General features: G+C 46.8%; 1 protein-coding gene and 2 non-coding genes across 6 annotated transcripts; 2 read left to right on the forward strand and 1 right to left on the reverse strand.

Moving 5' to 3' along the window:
• Nucleotides 1–758: 758 nt before the first annotated feature.
• TRIM7 (tripartite motif containing 7) lies at nt 759–11,824 on the reverse strand. 4 transcript variants are annotated; one of them, XR_007461524.1, is made up of 8 exons: nt 11,087–11,824; nt 10,065–10,160; nt 7,424–7,654; nt 6,195–6,217; nt 5,786–5,901; nt 5,270–5,305; nt 3,041–3,862; nt 759–2,854 (listed from the first exon to the last, which is right to left on the reverse strand). XR_007461524.1 is itself a non-coding variant. In XM_049648361.1 (8 exons), the coding sequence occupies exons 1-8, from the start codon at nt 11,591–11,593 to the stop codon at nt 3,802–3,804; spliced, it is 1,179 nt and encodes a 392-aa protein (XP_049504318.1). In that variant the 5' UTR covers nt 11,594–11,824; the 3' UTR covers nt 3,713–3,801. The 4 variants fall into 4 exon arrangements, 3 of the variants coding, with proteins under 3 accessions (XP_049504317.1, XP_049504318.1, XP_049504319.1); XM_049648361.1 differs by lacking the exon at nt 759–2,854 and adding an exon at nt 4,923–5,031 and having other exon boundaries at nt 3,713–3,862; XM_049648360.1 differs by having other exon boundaries at nt 759–3,862.
• A 2,483-nt stretch (nt 11,825–14,307) lies between these two features.
• Nucleotides 14,308–14,379, forward strand: TRNAA-UGC (transfer RNA alanine (anticodon UGC)). Its single transcript has one exon. It is a non-coding gene; the product is annotated as a tRNA-Ala (tRNA).
• A 448-nt stretch (nt 14,380–14,827) lies between these two features.
• On the forward strand, nt 14,828–14,900 carry TRNAK-CUU (transfer RNA lysine (anticodon CUU)). The gene has a single exon. It is a non-coding gene; the product is annotated as a tRNA-Lys (tRNA).
• Nucleotides 14,901–21,368: the final 6,468 nt, after the last annotated feature.

Consider the following 21,368-nt stretch of genomic DNA (forward strand, 5'->3'; position numbering starts at 1 on the left):
GGGGGAGGGGAAGAAAAAAAAAAAAAAAAGAGGTTAGAGAGGGAGGGAGCCAAAACATAAGAGACTGTTAAAAACTGAAAACAAACTGAGGGTTGATGAAGGTGGGTGATGGGTATTGAGGAGGGCACCTGTTGGGATGAGCACTGGGTGTTCTATAGAAACCAATTTGACAATAAATTTCATATTAAAAAAAATAAAATAAAAAATAAAAAAATAAAAACTTTCAAATAGTTAAAAAAAATAAAGGAAAAGGCAACCTTTGGGGCCCACCTCAACTCTGGAGGTGCTGGTTCTGTAAGAGTCCCTAAAAGCCCAGGGGATAGAGAGCAGGGTGAGAGCCCAGGTGAGAGACAGGAGCCCTAGCCCTGCAACGGTCAGGAAGTTGCGGCTGTACAAGATATGGAAGCAGCCCAAGTGTCCATCATTGATGAATGGGTAAAGAAGAAGTGGTATATATATACAATGGAATGTTATTCAGCCATAGAAAGGAATGAAATTTTGCCATTTGCAAGCACATGGATGGAGCTAGAGAGTATAATGTTAAGTGAAATAAGTCAGAGAAAGGCAAATACCATATGATTTCACTCGTGTGTGGAATTTAAGAAACAAATCAAGTGAGCAAAAGGAAAAAAATAAGATCAAGAAACAGACTCTTAACTATAGAGAATGAACTCATGGTGATCAGAGGAGAGGGGAGGGGAGGATGGGTTAAATAGGTGATGGGGATTAAATAATACATCTGTCATGATGAGTACAGGGTGATGTATGGTGTTGAATTAACTATATTGTACACCTGAAACTAATATAACACTTTATGTTAACCAACTCAAAGTAAAATTTTAAATTAAAAAAAAAGAAAGTGACTGCTGTAAGTGATGGACCTTTCCCTGGTGGCCCAATCTGCTTTATGGTCCCTGCAAGGCCAGGTGACTTAGATCCATGGGCACCCTCAAGTCTGTATGCTGAGGAACCATTTAAGGGTCTGTTGTCAGGGAACTAGCTCATGCAATTCACAAGCATCTGGGACTAATGGGTGGGGTCAGAAGGACCCAAGGTAAGCCAGTCATTGCTTTCAGAGACCTGAACACCTAACAGATCTTAGGATCCCAAAGGATGGGAGAGAAAATTGCATACAATAACACATACCCTCACATCAGCATTGTGACATCCAAAGTCACTGCATTGCCTTGTTGACCAAAAGAGAACATCTCAATGTGTGATTGTTACTGTAACTGTTGTTATATTTCTTCAGATATATAGATGTCTATGTAGTTATTAACTCTGCAAACACATACTTCGATAGACACACAATCACATTCACAAACACAAAAGCTGAAAATATACACACAGACAGCCACTCGTACAGTCCCCAGACCTGGCCCTACAGGCACCTCCACCAGCCACCCACCTTCTGTGACCTGTAATATGTGTTGCAATACTTCAGCACAGTTGTTATGTGACCTTAAAGGTAACTGTGATACTCAGTCCAAAAGCCATATAAACCCAGATAATATCAGGGCTTGACGATAACATTAGGCGATTTAATTAGCAAGTGAGTGTTAAAGGGGGGGGGGTCCTTGTGGAAATGACTAGTATTCAAATACATGGATTGGCTGCAGTGTTCTAGAACTTCTCCATATATGAACACAACATAGGATTCACCCTCTGGAATGATACAATTATACTGTAGGCTGGACACTTATATGATCCTGACCCAGGCCCATAGGACATTGGATTCAGATTTCCTGGTGCTATGTCCACTGTGTCTGCCTCTAGAACAGTGTCATGCCTCCCCTGTAAGACCCCTGTATTCAAAGTGTGCTTGGAGCATCTCAGGGACAGAGCACAGAAACCCATGACACTTGCAGACCAGGTTATTCAATTGTCACTGTCCCTACATGCCAACATATCTGTCTAAACAGATTCATCTAGCCAGTTAGCTAGGTAGTGGGGGAGGAAAACCATGACCCTCACCTAAATGTGGAGTGGCTAATATTTAACAACAAATGAAAAATAGGGTATTACCAAATTGACCTAGGTCTGTTTGCAATACCTAAACCTACACATGAGCTGATAAAACTGCTCTCCAAAATCCACACAAACCCCTGCCCCCTCAATCTGAGATATAAACATACATGCACACATTCCTCACACATTTAAACACACCTGATCACCCAGTCTAGCAGAAACCTTCGCTACTACTTGTGCTCTTGCACTCAGACTGGAGGAGTCAAGAATGAGCTAAGCCACCCTAGAAATGAGCTCAGAGTTTGTATTTCCATCTCCTCATCCCCCTTCCCTGGGTAGCACTAAACAGGAAACTGCCCAAAACCCCCTCCCAGAAGCCCACCCAAACAGAAGCTCGGGAACAATTAGCCAAGGGAATAACACCCCACCAGGGCACAGACTGAGCAGACCTTGGCACCAGGGTCCTCTGCTGTTGGCACACATTTGACAAGTTCCAGGAAGGGTATATCAGGGGCATGTTTGTGCTCTGTGCATTCCCATGCTGATATTAGTTGCATCTGTAAAATTATAAGTGTTGTTTTGTGTTTCAAAATCCCATAGCCTTTGGTCTCCTTACTCAAGGGAGACTATACTTTGGCGTTTGAAAGGGGTTTAGGCATGTGTGAGAACACATGGCTGTCACTGTGGCAGAGGATGTACATATCACTCTGTATCATCATTAAGGGGTATTGGAAGGTAGCCATGATAAATGCCATTGTCCTGGGCTTTCCTCTCATGTACAGGTCAAGAATCTCCTTTCAGTTCTGTCCCAAGCTCTTCTCTGACCTGGGAGTACAATGCTCCTCCCTGAGTGGTGGATCCAGGCGTCTGAAGGCAGAGCTAGAAGCTGACAAGAAGGCAAAGCAGAAGTGGTCATGAACTTGGCTGGCTGGGCCTGAACCTGCCCCCTTGCACCTGAGGACAGCACTGTACTTGCTATTGCTCCAGACCCAGAGGCCCTGCTAAGTCCAGGTAGAAAGTCCCAGTGATGGGAAACACCTCTGTCAATAGCTGGGCTCCTGTCCTCACCCACCTCCAAGTCCTCACAGCTCAGGCTAGCTGAATCCACATGTCGACAACAGGCAGAGGACAGGCGCCAAGGGTCCAAGGCATCTTCTCTTCTACTCAGTTGACCACGGAACCCTTTTCCACAATCACCCGTTTTCTGTCTCCAATGTTGTGGTCTGCAGGAGCCCCTCCAAGGCAGCCCAGAGCCAATCTGGAAGGCAGGCCCACAGTAACCAGGAGGCTCCGACAGAGGGCAGCATTGCTTCCCATGGGCAGCTGGGATGAGGAGGTATTCACCCTCGACTGATTCACCCTCTCTGGGAGGCCAAAGACTTTCAAGGCCAGATTCGCAAGTAGGTGCCGGTGGAGCAGACAGAGAAAAGGGGGAACACTCGCTCGTGGAAGTTGACGCGGAAGGTGTAGAGGTGGCGCATGTCCTCCACGGCGTAGAAGGACACGGCCCCCACCTCTAGATCCAGGGCCACCCGCACACGGGACAGGTGGCCACAGCTGAGGGGCGTCCGTTCAGGGCTAGTCACTGCCCAGTACTTCCCGCTGTTGAGCTGCAGTGCCCAGACGCCCTCCTCAGGGGTGAAGGGCGTGAGGCCCTTGCGGCGCACGCTCTCTCGCGCCACGCCAAAGGCCCAGCCGTCCTTGGAGCCCACTTCCACCTCCCAGTGGTGCCGCCCGGAGGAGAAACCACAGGACGCCAAGACTCGCGTGTTGGTGTCAAAGCGGCGTGGGTGGCAGGGCAAGTCCTGCGCCCGCTGTCCAAGGCGCACGCTCTTAAGATCCAGAGAGAGGATGAGGCGGGGGTTGGCAGTGTCGGGGTCCAAGGTCAGCTCCACTGAAGGCAGAGACAGGGAGAGATGTCCCATGCAAGCCCTCTCCCCAGCTCCCGTCAGTTACTTCTCCTCCACCATCCCCCCAAAACATGTACAAGTGGAAGCCAAACAAAAGGAATGTGTGAACCTACTTTGGATCACAATTAGAACAGATCGACAAATACAATTTAAAAGACAACTGGAGAATTTCAAACACTAGGTATTGGAAAGAAGCATTACTTTTTCTAATTGTGATTATGGCTTTGTGGGGTTTTTTTAAGTCTATCTTTAGAGATAACATACTGATATTTATGGAAATAACTTATCCATGATTTGCTTCCAAATAATCCAGTGGGAAGAAGCGGGTAGGGGCGTTTATGAAAAATATCAGCTGAAGGTCTATGATGAGAACATAATATTCATTATGATCTTCTCTCTACTTTTGTATATATTTAAATTTTTTCATAATAAAAACTTAAAATATGCACACTTGTCATAAGTACTATGTTCTAGGACTATTCTAGGCCCTGGGAATCCCACGGTTCAGTATCCCTGCCCTCCTGTAGCTTCCTTTCTGGGGGGAAGGAAAGAAGAGACAATAAATGGTGAACATGGACAATAAGAGGAGTCAGAAGAGAAGGCTGTAATTTCAATTAGAGTGGCCAGGGAAGGTGAAAAGGCCTAGGTATGCATTTGAGCAAAGACATAAAGGAGGTGAGGAAGCCAGGCATGTAGCTGTCTAGAGGAAGTATATTCAAGGCTGAGGCCAGCCAGTGCAGTGCAAATGCTCTGAGGTGGGGGTGTGCTTAGTGCATTTCAGAAGCAGCAAAGAGCACTTGTTGTGGCTGCACAGAGTAAGCTAGAGGGAGAGTGTGCAGTGATTTCAGAGCCTATGAAGCCTTGAAGGCCATAGAGAGGACATTATTGAATGAGAGGGGCTGTCCTAGGGTTCTGTGCAGAGGAGGGTCATGATCTGACTTGGTTTAGATCCTTCCATGGTAAATTCTGACATAGCTTGATCAATCATTAGCATCATGAATATGTGCCCCCCTCTGCCCTCCTGCAGAGTTGGATCCCACTCACCCCAGAGCTCTGCAGTAGTAAGAACCTCCTCCCTTCCTGTCTTCAATCTCTTCCTGCTTTGCCTGACCCCTGCACACAAGCCCTGTCCCCAGGAGAGGTCTCTGTTTGTCTGGAAGGGGGAATGGGGAGAGAGGCTCATCCAGGTGACTGGTCCGCAATTTATAGGCCTACAGGTCCCACTGAGGCCTGAGGGAGCCAGAACTGGGAGGCAAGGATGAGGGGAGGGCAGAGGCAGGCAGGTAGAAGGAACCAGCCATTCACAAAGCCCAGAGAAACAATCATGGGGAGGCAGTGGATTCTCTACATGGCCAAATAATGGGAAATCACTATCACAAGAACCATCTTACCTTTCTCCTCTTTCTCTAGCTCTCCCCGAAGATCCTCTGAGGAGGAGAAACAAAGCAGGATATTCGTAAATGACTCAGAAGATTGTCTATCTGGCAATGATGGTGAATATCACCTCCTCTGACATTTACAGCCAGATACCCCGAAGGCTGAGAGTTGATGTGTAGACACTGGGTCAAGTGTGAGGGGTCAAGAAGGGGCAGTATCCTAGCTCTACCTCTTCCACTTCCCTCTCTTTTGCCTGAGCTAGTCTGAGCTGAGCTCTCCCTCCTCATCCTTCTTCTTGCCCCAGTAGCCCTCTACCCTGCCTGTCTCTGGGGGAATCTTTGTGCTCTGGGAGCAGGGGCTGCTGAATGGATTTGCCACCACCATCTCCCTGCACCAATCTGTCCTTGACACACCCTAGCTCCTATTTTCTAACAAACCTTCTGGAAAGACACATTCCTGGGCCCCCAAACTACCAGAAACACACCATGGCCACCAGCACTGCATGGCCCAACCCCAAGAACAGGCCCTACCTTTGAACTTCTTGAGCAGCCCCTTTAAGACAAAGGTCTTGAGGGAAACATTCCAGACTTTATTCTTCATCTCAGAAGAGACTGTGGTTGGCTTGGGACCAGGCACATTGCTGCATCTGCAGGACAAAGAGCCTGAGGAAGGCCCACAAACACTGTCCCACTCCCACCAGGCTGTGACAATTAGGATGGTAAGGTCCTCTTGGTGGGGAGAGGTAGAAAAAGAGAGGCTGATCTTGCAGCAGAATATCCACAGCCAGGCAGGTGGACATTTGCCTTAGAAGGTACATAGGTAAGGCAATGTGGGAATTGGGAGTGTGAGGTCAGGGATGAGGGGATGAAGAGAGAGAGCTCAGTGGAAAAGAAGAAGAGCCAGCTTGGAAAGACCTAAGGAAATCTTAGGTCCACTCACCTGCTTAGTGTGTTTTTGAATTCCTGGAAAGAAAGATAAAAGAAAGCCAAATCAGCACCAGGTAACCTCCAGTTACTTTTGAGAAAATAAAACTGACCCCTTGTGCTGCTTCCAGAGGAATATGCAACTTTTTATATTTTTATTTTTTTAGTAGGCTCCACAAGCAGTTTATAGCCCAAGGTGGGGCTTGAACTCACAACCTTGAGATCAAGACCTGATCTGAGATCAAGAGTCAGAGCCTTGGCCAACCAAGGCACCCAGGGATCTAGGTACCCCCAGAGGAATAAGCAATAAGGTGTACTACCACTCCCTACCACCTTTATGGGCCCAGGTGTCAATGGCTTCCTGCTGTGGCTGGTTTCTGGGTGTTTTATCAACTCTCTGCCCACAGCTTTGCAAATGCTCTCTTCATTACAGAATCATCACTGGAGCTTTGTGCTGGGATCCAGTGTTGCCTACCCTCTCTACACCACCCCAGATAAGTCACAGCTCTTATGCAATGACTGGTTACTCATACCAGCACCTTTCAAATGCCTATTCTTGACCAATTTGTGGATTGTGACTATTTATTTATTTTGAGAGAGCCCATGAGCAAGTGGGGGAAGGGCAGAGAGTGAGGGAGAGAGAATCCCAAGCAGGCTCTTTGCTGTCACTGCAGATCCATACGGGACTTGATCCCACCAACCATGGGATCATGACCTGAGCTGAAATCAAGAGTCTGAAGCTTAACCAAGTGAGCCACCCAACCCCCCCCCTTTTTAAAGTTTATTAATAATATTAGTAATATTAATAAATATTGAGAGAATGAGCAGGGGAAGGAGGGAGAGAGTGTGACTATTTATTTTAAAAGGAAATAGAATAGAAAATGTCAAAGTACATCCGGAGTAGTAAAGTATTATTTTATGAGACTTTTGGCATAAGGTTTACATCCTGGAATATGACATAAGCCTTGCATATAGCTCTTTGGAACTCCTTTCTGTCTGCTAGATTGGATGTTGCTCAATTCACGTCGTTGAGTAAAGCCAGTAAGATCTTTATTGTGACTCGAGGTCAAGAAATTTTTATCACAACTTTTTAGACCTTTAACCCCAGAAGAATCAGGGCAGTTTTCTCCAGTCCCCTTCTGCTTGAGTATGTGATTCTACTAAACTCACAGGATCTAACTCTGTTCTCACTGTTTATGAAGCCTTAGGATAAATGATCCATACCTCTGGCCAAGCCAGACTCACCTGAAGAAAGTCAAGGTCAGGCTTTCGAGATGTCTCCTGGATCTGGCTGCTGAGCTTGGAGAGCTGGGTGATTTCACCCTCAAGCTGAGCTATGTTCTCATTTTGCTTCTGTGTCACCTCCCGTGACAGCTCCTCCAGGCGGCCCAGGAGCCGGCCCTCCTGCTCCACCAGGAAGGCCCGCAGAGCCTGGAACTCTGCACCCACCTTCTCTCGCTCAGCTGCCATCTGCTTCTGTCTCAGGAGAGAAGTTGGAGAGGCAATGGGGCACAGGCATCAAGATGTGGCATTTGGACAGGAGACTCTGAGCCATCCCACAGGACAAAGTTCCGTTCCCCTCACTGGTCAGGGGTCAGAGACTCAACTACACATACCCACCAAGCACAGCCTCTAATTTAAATATCCCACCTCTGAGTGCAGAGCAGCTTCAACACATGCTCTCATGTCCCCTGTCACAGATGTGCTCTCCCATCAATCTAGGGCAACTTATACTTGCCTCAGAACCACCCTGGGCTGCAGTTTCCTCATTTGAAAAGTAGGAGGGATAAATTAGTGCCTCCTAGAGCCACTGCAAGAATTAAACTGAGGTCACTCCCTCCCACCCCCGAACACATTTATTTTGAGTTAAAAACCATCCTAAAATTTGTATGGAACCACAAAAGACCCCACATAGCCAAAGTAATACTGAAGAAGAAGACTAAAGTGGGAGGTATCACAATCTCAGACTTTAGCCTCTACTACAAAGCTGTAATCATCAAGACAGCATGGTATTGGCACAAAAACAGACACATAGACCAATGGAATAGAATAGAGCCTCCAGAACTGGACCCACAAAAGTATGGTCAACTAATCTTTGACAAAGAAGGAAAGAATATCCAATGGAAAAAAGACAGTCTCTTTAACAAATGGTGCTGGGAGAACTGGACAGCAACATGCAGAAGAATGAAACTAGACCACTTTCCTACACTATTCACAAAAATAAACTCAAAATGGAAAAAGGACCTGAATGTGAGACAGGAAACCATCAAAACCCTAGAGGGAAAAGCAGGAAAAAACCTCTCTGACCTCAGCCGCAGCAATTTCTTACTTGACACATCCCAAAAGGCAAGGGAATTAAAAGCAAAAATGAACTATTGGGACCTCATGAAGATAAAAAGTTTCTGCACTGTAAAGAAAACAATCAACAAAACTAAAAGACAGCCAACGGAATGGGAAAAGATATTTGCAAATGACATATTGTACAAAGGGCTAGTATCCAAAATCTATAAAGAACTCACCAAACTCCACACCCAAAAAACAAATAATCCAGTGAAGAAATGGGCAGAAAACATGAATAGACACTTCTCTAAAGAAGACATCCAGATGGCCAACAGACACATGAAAAGATGCTCAACATTGCTCCTCATCAGGGAAATACAAATCAAAACCACACTGAGATACCACCTCACGCCAGTCAGAGTGGCTAAAATGAACAAATCAGGAGACTATAGATGCTGGAGAGGATGTGGAGAAACGGGAACCGTCTTGCCCTGTTGGTGGGAATGCAAACTGGTGTAGCCACTCTGGAAAACAGTGTGGAGGTTCCTCAAAAAATTAAAAACAGATCTACCCTATGACCCAGCAATAGCACTGCTAGGAATTTACCCACGGGATACAGGAGTGCTGATGCATAGGGGCACTTGTACCCCAATGTTTATAGCAGCACTTTCAACAATAGCCAAATTATGGAAAGAGCCTAAATGTCCATCAACTGATGAATGGATAAAGAAGATGTGGTTTATATATACAATGGAATACTACTTGGCAATGAGAAAGAATGAAATGTGGCCTTTGGTAGCAATGTGAATGGAAGTGGAGAGTGTTATGCTAAGTGAAATAAGTCATACAGAGAAAGACAGATACTATATGTTTCACTTATATGTGGATCCTGAGAAACTTAACAGAAGACCATGGGGGAGCAGAAGGGGGAAAACAAAGTTAGAGAGGAAGGGAGGCAAACCATAAGAGACTTAAAAACTGAGAATAAACTGAGGATTGATGGGGGGGTAGCAGGGAGGGGAAAGTGGGTGATGGGCATTGAGGAGGGCACCTGTTGGCATGAGCATTGGGTGTTGTATGGAAACCAATTTGACAGTAAATTTCATATTTAGAAAAAAAAAAAAAAAAGACAAAAGGCCCAAAATGGAGTCACTCACGCTAAGTCCCCCATCAGGAAACAGAGACTTAATTACGGTTTCAGTTCTCCCAGAAACAGAATCTTAAACCAGTCAATCAGGAGTCACCTGATCAGCATTAGTTGGGTAACTACCTGACAAACAGGGAAAGTAACCTTGCAATAATCCATCTGCTTTTTGGCCCAGTATAACTTCCTTGTTCCTGCCCCCTACTGCCTATAAAATCTCTTGGCTTGCATAGCTTTTCAGAGCTCTTTTTCTATCTGCTAGATGGGATACTGCCCAGTTCATGAATCACTGAATAAAACCAATAAGAACTGCAAATTTTACTCAGATTTTGTCCTTTAACATTTGTCACCCCTCCAACTTTCACTCTTCACTTCTTTTTAAAGATTGCACATACAATGCCAGGATGGTGGGGTCCTCTGTTGTCACCCAAAGAGGGCCCACCTGGAAAGTGCCCTGCTCACCAGGAGCTCCTTGCTCTCCTTCTCTTCCGTGGAACGAAACACCTCATAGTCTTCCAGATCCTTCCTCAAGACCTTCAGCCTAGACTCCAGGAGCTCCTGCAGGAGAGTGAGAAGGGAGACATTATGGGAAGAGGACTCTGGAAACCCTACATGTGCCTTCCCGGAGCCATCCAGGAGAAAGACAAGGCCCTATTAATTGAAGAGGAGGAGGCAAGGTTGAAGACCTGTCTGGACATCGGGATAGCTGACAGCCTGCACAGACGCACATAGGGGTACGGGGCAATTGAAAGGTGACTCCAAAGACCTCAAGGTCTCACTTCCCCAACCATCTGTGCACAATCCTGGCTGAAATGCAGGCCCTTTGGCAGCCCAACCTGCCTAGTTTTGTCCTCTGATCTCTTAATCACCATCAGAAAGACGTCTGGGAGGGAGTGCTGGAGCGGATTAAGGAGTAAAGAAAAACTGGGGGCTGTGTGCCTGAAGCCTCCGTGCACACCCCAGTAAGGAAGTGGGAAAGAGAAGTGCCTCAAACCCATATCTTTGACACAACCAAAGACAGCTTTTGGTGCTCTATTCAACCCAGAAGTCACCCACTGCCTTACCCCAACCTTTTTGGAAGGTCGTCCCACTCCAGGACGCGGGGACATTGCACAGAGCCACGCCCAGGGAAAGGGCGGGGGCTGAGAATGGGGGCAGAGGAAGTGGGGGTGTGAAGGAGACACCGCTAGAAGCCAGGGACAGACAGAAAGAAAATCGCGAAATCTGGGGGCATCAATTAGGCGATCCAGTAGGGAGACCAGAGGGAAGCTCGAGGTGGGTGGGAGGATGGTACTGGTTGTGTGTGGGTGACCCAGCGAGTGCTGCAATCAGTCCCAGAGCCAGTGGAACAGGAAGAAAGAGGCAGGGTCTCACCTGGGTATCCTGCCTGCCTGCCTGCCTGCCAGAGGTCTGCACTGTCTGCGCGGGAAGACAGGACCCGAACTGGGGTCCTGAGGCTCTGCATGGGTGGGGTCCGCCCTCACCTTAGCTTCCTGCACAGCCTCGTCTAGCGGCAACACTGCGTGCGCGCGGTGTTCGCGGGCGCGGTCGCACACCACGCAAATGGCGCGTCCGTCGTCCTGGCAGTAGAGCTTGAGCGGTTCACCATGCTGTACGCACCCGGCCACCGCCGCCTCCGGGGGCCGGTGTTCTCCTGGCGCGGCCGCAGGCAGGCTGAAGCGCCGCAGCAGCGTGGCCACTGAGGCCAGCTGCCTGTTGGGCCGCAGCTGGCCGGGACGCACGGGCTCTCTACACTGTGGGCAGGGCAGCGGACAAGGCAGCGCGCGCGGCACTGTGGTCGTTCCTGTGCCGGGGCGCTCCCAACAGCGCGCGATACAGGAGCGGCAGAAGCTGTGACCGCACTCGACGGATACGGGCTCGCGGAAGAGCTCCAGGCAGATAGAGCATGTGGCCTCGCCCTGCAGCTCTGCCGCCAGTGCCAGCGCCTCGGCCCCGGAGCCGGGGCCAGTCCGCGGCCCCACCGCCGCCATGCGCTTCCTTAGCGCACTTAAGTCCAGCAGTGCTGGAGAAGCCGAGGGACCCGACAGTTCGCGGCTCGGAGTGGGGAGACCCAGTAGGGGCCTCCGAGCACCCACTAGGAGAGGAAGGGCGGGGCTGACGCCGGGCAGGCGGAGACGTAAGCTGAGGGCTGGCCGGGCCGGGAAGCGGAGAGAAGAATGAGAGTTGTGGGCGGGCCAGACCGCACTGCTCGACTGGATCCCTGCACCTCTGCTCTGGGCCACTCAATCACTGGCTTTGGTCTGCGGCCTCCTCGGTCCCCTGGCGCCCTCTCTCTGTCGCCCCCCCCCTAGCCCAGCCCGTCAGCAGTCCTCTCTAAGCCACCCACAGCCTGGCCCAGGCAGCCGTGGGAAACAGGCCCGGACAGGTGGGAGCCCACACCCAGCCGGGCACAACTCGTCGTGGCCGCCTGAGGCCAACCCAGCAGGGCCAGGCCTTGGGCCTAGCGCCCGGACCACAGTGTCAGGTTCCCAGAGTGCAGGTTTGTCCTGGTCCTGTGCTGACCTAAATTTAGTGTCTGGAACCTGGCTCTTGCCCCCACCCCCAAGCCTGGCATAGTATCTATTTCCCACTGTTGTTCTCCCCCTTGTTTATTCTTTATTTAATTTTTGGCTTTGAATAAATAATACATTTACAATGAATTTTCCCACTTTAATCTCCCTCCCAAATAACTCAACCCTCTACTGTCCCTCCAGAACTACCTGATGTATTTGTTTCCACCCCCTTTCCTCATTCCCTCTGGAGGCCACTCAGGGCAGGCTTTAGCGACCACCCTCCTCAGAAACCGCTCTTGTCAAGGTCACCAGTAACCTCAGCGATCCTAACCTAAAGGCATAGGCTCCTTCTCCGGCCTCACCTCATCTGCCCTCTTCTCTGATGCTTCCTCCTTGCTGACACTCTTTCCTGGCACCTTCCAGGTTACTGTACTCCCTGGCTCTCCACCCACATCCCTGGCCTCCTACCTTTTTCTTGGTCTCTCTTGTGGTTTCCTCCTCCTCTCCCCGCACTTGCTCAGCCCTTGGACCTCCGTCTATCCTCACTTGTGATCTCTTCCACTTTCTTGGTTTGAAATACCCTCTCCTTGTGGATGCCACAGTACACATCCCCACCCAGGTTCCCTTAGGATGCCTGGCTCCCACATCCAACCCCGGGCAGCATGTCCTAAGGAATATCACTTCGCATTCACTGTATCCACAACTGTATTTCTAATCTGCTTCTCCACCTGTTCCTTCCACAGTCTTCCCCACCCCACCCCATTTAACAGCAACTCCATCCCTTCAGATGCTGAGGCCAAACTGGGGAGTCCTCTATGACTCCCATAGAGGAATACATTGCCCACACTCCACCCTCAGTTCCTCAGTGTGTCCTCCCTCTCTCACGTCCTCCACTGCACCATTTCCAATGATCTGATGATCACAATTCTCTCCCCTTCTGTCACATTGTTCTACCTTGTCTTCTCCACCCAGCTGTGAGAACAGTCCTGTTAAAATGTTAAGTCAGATTAATGTTAAGTTCTCCTCTGCTCAAACCCTCCATTGGCTCCCACTTCTCAAAGTCAAAGTCTTTACAGTCCTCCAAAGGCCTTATCCATTCTTTGACCCCATACCCTGCACCCAGCCTCTCTATCCGCATCTCTTGTCACTCTCCTCTGTTGACTCCTCTCTTTCCATATGGACCTCCTTGCTATTCCTGCACCATGCCAGCAAGATCCTATCTCAGGGCCTTTGAACTGGCTTTTACCATTACTTGGACTTCTCTTTTCCCATACTTGCATGGCTTACTTCTCACCTCTTTCAAGCCTTGTTTCAAATAACCTCTCACCGGGGCGCCTGGGTTGCGCAGTCGGTTAAGCGTCCGACTTCAGCCAGGTCACGATCTCGCGGTCCGTGAGTTCGAACCCCGCGTCAGGCTCCGGGCTGATGGCTCGGAGCCTGGAGCCTGTTTCCGATTCTGTGTCTCCCTCTCTCTCTGCCCCTCCCCCGTTCATGCTCTGTCTCTCTCTCTGTCCCCCCCCCCCCCCCGCAACAAAAAAAAACCTCTCAGCGAAGCCTGCCCCCACCACACTGTTTAAAATCGCACCTTGCCGCACTTTAACCTTCAACGCGGGCTCTATTTTCTAACACTCTACTCCCTCCTCTGGAATTTGAGCTATTGAAGGGGATGACTGTGTCAGTTTTGTTCGCGGCTGGACCCCCAGATTTCTAGAGCAGTTCTTGGCACATAGTAAGCGATCGATAAAGTTTTCTTGGAATGAACTGATTTAACATTGTTCAAAATTCAGATATACACAGCAGTTCACAGCGAAAAGTGTGTCCACTGTCTACGCTCGAGTCTCCTCCCCATCCCAAGCGATCAACTTTGCAATTCTGAATTACTACACTCCCTTTCTTTTTGTTTAACAAACGTAGCAGTCTGCACACAGTCTTCCTTACTTCACTTTTTCGGATCACAGTTCATTTGGGGCATTGTGCCCAATGACTTCCCCCCTGCCTTCAGGTGTTTATTCTGGCTCTGTTCTTCCAGCGAACGTCCCCTCAGTGGGGACAGTGGAGGACTCGGAAACACAGCTCCAAGCGTTACGGTACCCGCTTTGCAGCATCTGGGTTATCTCGCTCCGCCATTTGCGCAGCCGCTCTCTGTGCTAATATACAGTCAAGAGAGCATGTAGAGAGTCGCTAGGCCAGGTGGGGATGTAGCTCAGTGGTAGAGCGCATGCTTTGCATGTATGAGGCCCCGGGTTCGATCCCCGGCATCTCCAGCGCGGGTTTGCGTGAAACCCTCTTTTTCATTAAGTTTTGAAACTAGGCGTGTTTGCAAAGCCTGGGGGACAAACTTCCTATCTTGGAGTTTGCACAGGTTGGAGGGGGCGACCGTGGGACCCACCTACTCGAATTCCCAGATACCACCTCTGAACTCCAGATTAAAGTATCAGAGTGAGCATGCCAGCGCTATAGAAAGAATGCGTTTGCCGTCCTTCGCCCCGTGCGCTTTCCGGGAATGGAAAAAGTTTAGGTCGCGGGCAGACCAGAGTAAACAGAAACCAGACCTAGGTGGGAGGGGCAGTCAGGCATGATCTAGAGGCTTTACGTTCCCCGGGCTAAGGAACCATCTGATTAGATTACAACTAAACCGACCTTTAAATTTGGAGCCACAAACAGCCTGAATATTACCTTGAAGTAAGAATTGTTGAGACGCTCTCTCTAGCCGCCCGGCTAGCTCAGTCGGTAGAGCATGAGACTCTTAATCTCAGGGTCGTGGGTTCGAGCCCCACGTTGGGCGCGCATGTGTCTCCTTTTCTTGTATTTCAATTAATGACAACTGGTTCTCTACCTCTTGTGTTCTGGGACAACAAAAACCTCATTCTGGAAATTTCCTGTGTGCGGCAGTCAATTGGCCTTTTTTTGTAGCTATACCTTTGTTCATGGATTAATTTATGCTTTACCGCTAGCAAAGTGAATTTTATATAAGTATATGTAAATTATTAGTTTTTAAAATAGTTAAAATATGCAAAATAAAATTTACCATTTCAATAGTTTTTACATGTACAGTTCTGTAGCTTTTCACACATTCACACTGTTGTGCAATCACCATCTATCCATCTCCAATCGCTTCTCGGCCTTTTGGCGAAGATCAAGTGTAGTATCCATCTCCAAACTTTCTCGTCTTCCCCAACTGCAACTCTATCCAGGAAATACTATCTCCATTCTCTCCATTCTCTCCTTCCTCCAGCCCCTGGCAACCACCATTCCACTATCTCTATGACTACTCTAGGGGCCTTATACATATATTTGTTCTTTTGTGACTGGCTTATTTCACTTAGCACAGTGTCTTCAGGGTTCATCTGTGTGTATCAAAATTTTTTTCTTTTTAAAGCTAATATTCTATCATATGTTACATTATTTTTAACTGTTCATCTGTCTACAAACACTTGGTTAGTTTCCTTCCATTTTTTGGCTCTTGTGAATAATGAAGCTATTAGCAACGGTGTGCAAATACCTGTTTGAGTTCCTGCTTTCACTTCTGTTGGGGATATACCTAGAAGTGAAATTGCTTACCATATGGTGTTTATTTTTTTCTTTTTAATTTTAACTCCAGTATTATAACATATGGTATTTCTATTTTTTTTTTCAACGTTTATTTTATTTTTGGGACAGAGAGAGACAGAGCATGAACGGGGGAGGGACAGAGAGAGGGAGACACAGAATCGGAAACAGGCTCCAGGCTCCGAGCCATCAGCCCAGAGCCCGACGCGGGGCCCGAACTCACGGACCGTGAGATCGTGACCTGGCTGAAGTCGGACGCTTAACCGACTGCGCCACCTAGGTGCCCCAAGTATTTCTATTTTTAATAGTTTTGAAGAATCACTATACCATTTTCCACAGAATTCCACAAAATAAGTTTTTAAATATCTTTTGAGTAGGTTACAAACTGTACTGTTCAAAAATTGAACCATATATAAAAATATTCAGTGAAAACTGTCATCTTCTCTCCTTAGGTAACAACTTTTATTTCTTTGTATATATTCTTCCACAGTTACATATTTTTGATGCAAATATATTTCTATTTTCCTCTATTTTATACAAAAAGTTAATTACAACTCTTACATTTGGGGATCTTTCCATCTCAAGACATCGGAAACTTTCTAAATCTTTTTTTTTTTCAGCTGCATCATATTCCCCTGTAGATGAATCACAGTTTATTTAACAAATCACCTACTGATGGACATTTATGTTGTTTCCAACCTCTTATTATTATAATCAATTCTGCAGTTAATAAGGATATTGTTGTTATTTTGCACTTTTGCACTCATATCTGTGGGGCAAATTCCTAGAAGTGAGATTGCTAGGTCAAAGCTTAAATGTGATTGTAATTTTATAGATGTAGACAAATCACTGAACTGTGGATCTTACAGGCTGATATTCCTTCCTACCAGCCATGAATCAGATTGCCTGTTTCTCCACTACTTTGGTGGCAATGGACTGCTTTAACAAATCTAACATGACTCCACCCCCCTTAAAATTGCCAGGGTCCCTCACTGCCTGTCCTAGATAAGATGATACCCATTGCAGGGCCTACAGGGCATGGCCTGACAGGAAGAGGGACCCTCCTTTTGCTTCTCAGAGGAGCATACTCAAGCAAAAGATTCTGAAGATCACAGTGTCAATCTATTTATGGCTTCTAATCCAATTCTATAGGACAACATTATTTTTTTTCTTTTTTAGGCCTGGTTCTGTGAAGGCTATTATGTTTCCTTCATTTGCAGAGCCACGACATCTTTGGAGAGGCAAACTCGTTTATTTCTTACTCTGCAAATTTTCTCCCTTGGACAGGAAGAAACCAACCAAACATAAGAAATTAAATTTGTATGTGATTTTCTATTTGGTCTTGATATCACATGGGGCATGTATAAATTATTAGATCATGAGGGTGCCTGGGTGGCTCAATGGGTTAAGCTTCCAACTTCAGCTGAGGTCATGAGCTCACAGTTTATGGGTTCAGGCCCTGCCTTGGGTTCTGTGCTGACAGCTCAGAGCCTGGAGCCTGCTTCAGATTCTGCGTCTCCCACTCTCTTCGCCCTTCCTCTGCTCATGCTTTCTCTCTCTCTCTCTCTCTCCCAAAAATAAATTTAAAAATATTATTTATTAGATCATGCATGAACTTGTGGTCTACAATAATAATTATACATAATTTATATATAAAGTATTAATTCACCATAGACTTGAATATTTTTATCTAAAACCTCATTTGAAACAGAAAATTATCTCCAGGTTTAAAGTATTTATGGCTATTTTCTAACTAGTCTAAAAATACTCCAGTGTCAGCTGTTTCTTTAACAGTCAGTGGTTTCCTTTTACTAGCTTGACAAAGTCATTCTCCTAGGGTCTGTGTAGGATCAGGAGAAATGGCTCAACGACCAACAAATACCCCCCTGTTATTTCAATGCTGTTTATATTATATCACATTTGTTATGGGTACAAAATCCCCTAAATAAAAGGCAGGTTTCAGTCACATACTGGTGTCCTGGGGAATGTGAATTTGGGGTAAGTAGGAAGACAAAATGTCAATCAGAGCAACCTAATTCTGGAGGACTGCATGCCAGAGGAAGAGTGACCAAATAGATGACCCAGAATGACCTCTCCTCCATTCTGTGTCAGGACCAACTGGATTAAAATCACTGGGTATTTTTGGCAACTGCTGTCATTTGAGATGTTTAATGTCTAAGGACTAGGGAGGCTTTAGAATATGGAAAAGAATACATACTTGTTCTGTGATTAATATTCAATGTATTACAGTTGTCAATGTTAAAGCCTAGATTTTCTCAAGGTTTTAAATTCAACTTATAAGTATTGCTGTTTTTCTTATAAAGCTAGCAAATTTTGGAACAGGAAAATCACTAGGTCCTTGCACTCATTACTTCACTAGTGCCTTCATGAATTATGGTTATCGAAAGGCATCATCCCAAACATCTCAGCCGTTGGTGATAGTTTCTCTTAGACGTTTCAGGTGACAGTTGTAGATGTACCTATCTGAACCCTCATTGAGTGTGGAGGAGAGGGAGGCACTGATTAGGTCACAGGTGCAGTGTAGAGCCAGTACCTGAACCTTGGTTGCTGCTGCCGTCTCCTTGCTTCAACCACCAACTCACAGCATTTAGAAACCCCGGGTGTGTTGTCTATTTGCAAGCTTCTGAATGAAGCTATGTGTTTATTCATCTGTCCTTAAAAACTCCACATTGAGGTCCTACTGTATTTCTCATTAGCCTGGGAGTCCTCTAAGACTACAGATCTAGTGTCTTCCATACCTTTTTCTATCCACTTGTAAATAAATACAGCAGCTGATGTGGATGGAGTCATCAGAATGCAGAGCCAAGGAGTTATAGCTGTGGCTCCTTATCCTCCAAGTCCCTGGTCTTCCTTCACTCATTGAACCCACCAAGCACACTCCTACTTCAGAGACTTTTAATCCTCTGCCCATCTCCCAGAGGCTTCTTCCCAAGATCTTTGAATGGCTGGCTCCTTTTTATCTTCCTGACTCAGTTTATTGTCACTTTTTTTTTCTTTTTCTTTTTAAATTTAAATCCAAGTTAGTTAACATATAGTGTAATAATGATTTCAGGAATAGAATTTGGTGATTTATCACATATGACACCCAGTGCTCATTCCAGCAAGTGTCTTCCTTAATGCCCCTCAACTGTTTAGCCCATCCCCCCATCCAGCATCCCACCAGCAACCCTCAGTAGCCCATCTCTGTTTGCTTCTCACTCTATCAGATATCCTTCATTTTCTCACAGTCCTTATCATCCTCTGAGATAGAGACAGTGGGGTGGGAAGTGATGGAGGCAGAGATAAAACTGGAATTGTGGAATAGAGGAAAATGTTGAAGCTGGGTGATAGGTACTTGGGTTTCATAATATCATTAACTCTACTTTGAATTTCCTAATAAGTTTTTTTAACAAATAAGTCAAAAGGAAACATAATTACTTATGAGTGAGAGATTAAAATTTTAGGTAGATAATTTTGTAGAATAATGATATTGGGGCTTATTTGAAAAAACGTAAAGATCTAGCAAAGCGACAATTACATATAACCCTGAGTGTTAACTCATGTCCTTTAAACTATTTCCCTGGGGTACTCAGAAGCAGGGGAGCCAGAGACCTTGAGCTCCATGCACTGTCCTGGCACCTAGATTTGGCCTTTTTCTTTCACTCTTCGCTGAAAAAAAAAAAAAAGGGGGGGGGGGGAAGCTCCCTAAACATTCTCCTCCGTCCTAAGGCAGGAAAAAAATTGCAGATGAATCCAAAGCATGAGTAGTTTCCAGGAAACAAGGATGCTCTCAAATGGTCAGGGCAATGCTGAACAGATAAAGGGGCCAATGTGAAGGGGCTCCCACTGACAAGCAGCTACAATTTAAGTATCAAGAAAAGAATAATAATTAGCATTAATTGAAACAAGATGAGCCTAGGAAAGCTTTTAAAACCATAATGACAAGTTAGCACTAAGTGTAATCCAAAGAAATATGACTCAAAGCAGACGGCTTCCTGCACAGCTTGTTGCCCAGCCCACCTGGGTTTTTGGTGTTAATTGTGTTGCTTTGAATTTGTTTACTATCTCCACAAGGAACAGGAATGAAAGCTCATAGATAAGCTGAGGCACAAACCAAAATTCACCTGGTGAAGAGTGACTGAGTGATGGTGCTGGCCTCTCAGAGTTCTGGGGCCACCAAGAAGGTCAGTTTGGGGGGGGGGGGCGTGCAGGAGACACTCTAACAGTGCAGAGCCTGGAGTGAGGAGCATGTACTGACTGACTTGCCTCAAATCAGTAAAACATGAAAAAAGAAAGAAAGAAAGAGGGAGAGAGAGACAGAGAGGAAGGAAGAAGAAAGGAAAGAAAGGGAGAAAGAGAGAAAGGAGGGAAGGAGGGAGGGAAGGAAGGAAGGAAGGAAGGAAGGAAGGAAGGAAGGAAGGAAGGAAGGAAACAAGGAAACAAGGAAACAAGCAAGCAGCAGGGGAAGGAGAAGCTTTCTCCCAGGTGTGATCCAGAATCCTTCACTCTTCACTCCTCTGGGTCTCTAAGTTCCATGGCTGGGCTCTAGCCTTTCTGGTTGGGTGAATGCATCTGTAAGTTCTGGGAAGTTATACAAATAAGTGTGAAAGAGCAATGATAAAGAAATGGGCAAGATAATTGATTTTTTTCTTATGCTATTTTTGGTTATGCTTTGTCTGCATTGTGTGAAGCTTTAAAGACAATTTGATTTACAACTTTGATGTTTTATTTGGCTTTCCAGTTTGACAGAAGTGTCGAGAAAGAAGTTGCTCGTCAAATGTTTAAATGTGCCCCATCGGTTATGAAAGCGTGAACCCTATTTTCCAGGGCGTGAAAACAGACTGCGCTGCAGAGGTCCACAAAGTGTGCGTCTCTACGGACATCTGTCAAGCCTGGAACATTGGACTGGGGGCCCAGAGCACCTCTGGACTGCTTCTCTAAATCCTTTTCCCCTTGACCTCTAGAGCCTGTTTCCCAACACACGAGGCGTCTCACAGGATGGAGGCCGACGAGCTGCAAGTGAGGATCAGTGAAGAGGGCGGCTGATCAAGGCACCTCTGGAGAGAGGGATGGTCCTTTTGACTGCTCTCCATCACTGAGGACACACTGTACAGTGGGAGGAATGCAGGGTAGATACCATGTGGGTCTGCATCAGGGGGCGCGCGGGGAGCGAGAGGAAGGCGCCACTTGGAGGAGCGGAGACGGTCCCACTCAGGACAGGTGGATGGGGAGGCCCCAAGCTGGAAGTGAAGCCAGTCGGTGTAGAATTGTTCGTGGTAGTGTCCATAGTGTGGATGGTGAGGCCATTGCCTTTGGTTCCACCTGGCCAATCACCAACGGTCCGCAGGTAGGACCAACGTTGGGTTCCTCTGCTGTGCTTACTTGAATTTCTCTACGTGCCTTGTTTTACTCTTCTCCATCCTTTAGCTCCGACTTCTATTCCTCTACCTCACGATTCTTCACCTTACGTGATGTGTCTGTCCTCAGAGGCGTCACCTACAAACTGGGAACAACAATATTAAGTACCCTGCAGGATTGTTAGGTTCCTTTGAGGCAGACACCTAAAACAGGTCCAGACAAGAGCAACACAACGCATTGTAGGTGGTGTGGTCATTACTGCTGCAACGATCTTCCCTGTGAATACTTTCCCCTGGCCTGACTTCCACCATGCATTTCCAGCTCATTCCTTCTTGCACTTTTCAAT

The sequence above is a fragment of the Panthera uncia genome (assembly GCF_023721935.1).
Source record: "Panthera uncia isolate 11264 chromosome A1 unlocalized genomic scaffold, Puncia_PCG_1.0 HiC_scaffold_17, whole genome shotgun sequence".
Classification (NCBI taxonomy): Eukaryota; Metazoa; Chordata; class Mammalia; order Carnivora; family Felidae; genus Panthera; species Panthera uncia.

Coding starts and splice junctions, on each gene's coding strand:
- TRIM7 (XM_049648360.1), bottom strand. CDS start 11,593: ATGGCGGCGGTGGGGCCGCGGACTGGCCCCGGCTCCGGGGCCGAGGCG. Junction 7,655..10,064: donor AGGAGAGCAAGGAGCTCCTG/GTGAGCAGGGCA, acceptor CTCCTGAGACAG/AAGCAGATGGCAGCTGAGCG. Junction 5,902..6,194: donor TTCAAAAACACACTAAGCAG/GTGAGTGGACCT, acceptor TTTGTCCTGCAG/ATGCAGCAATGTGCCTGGTC.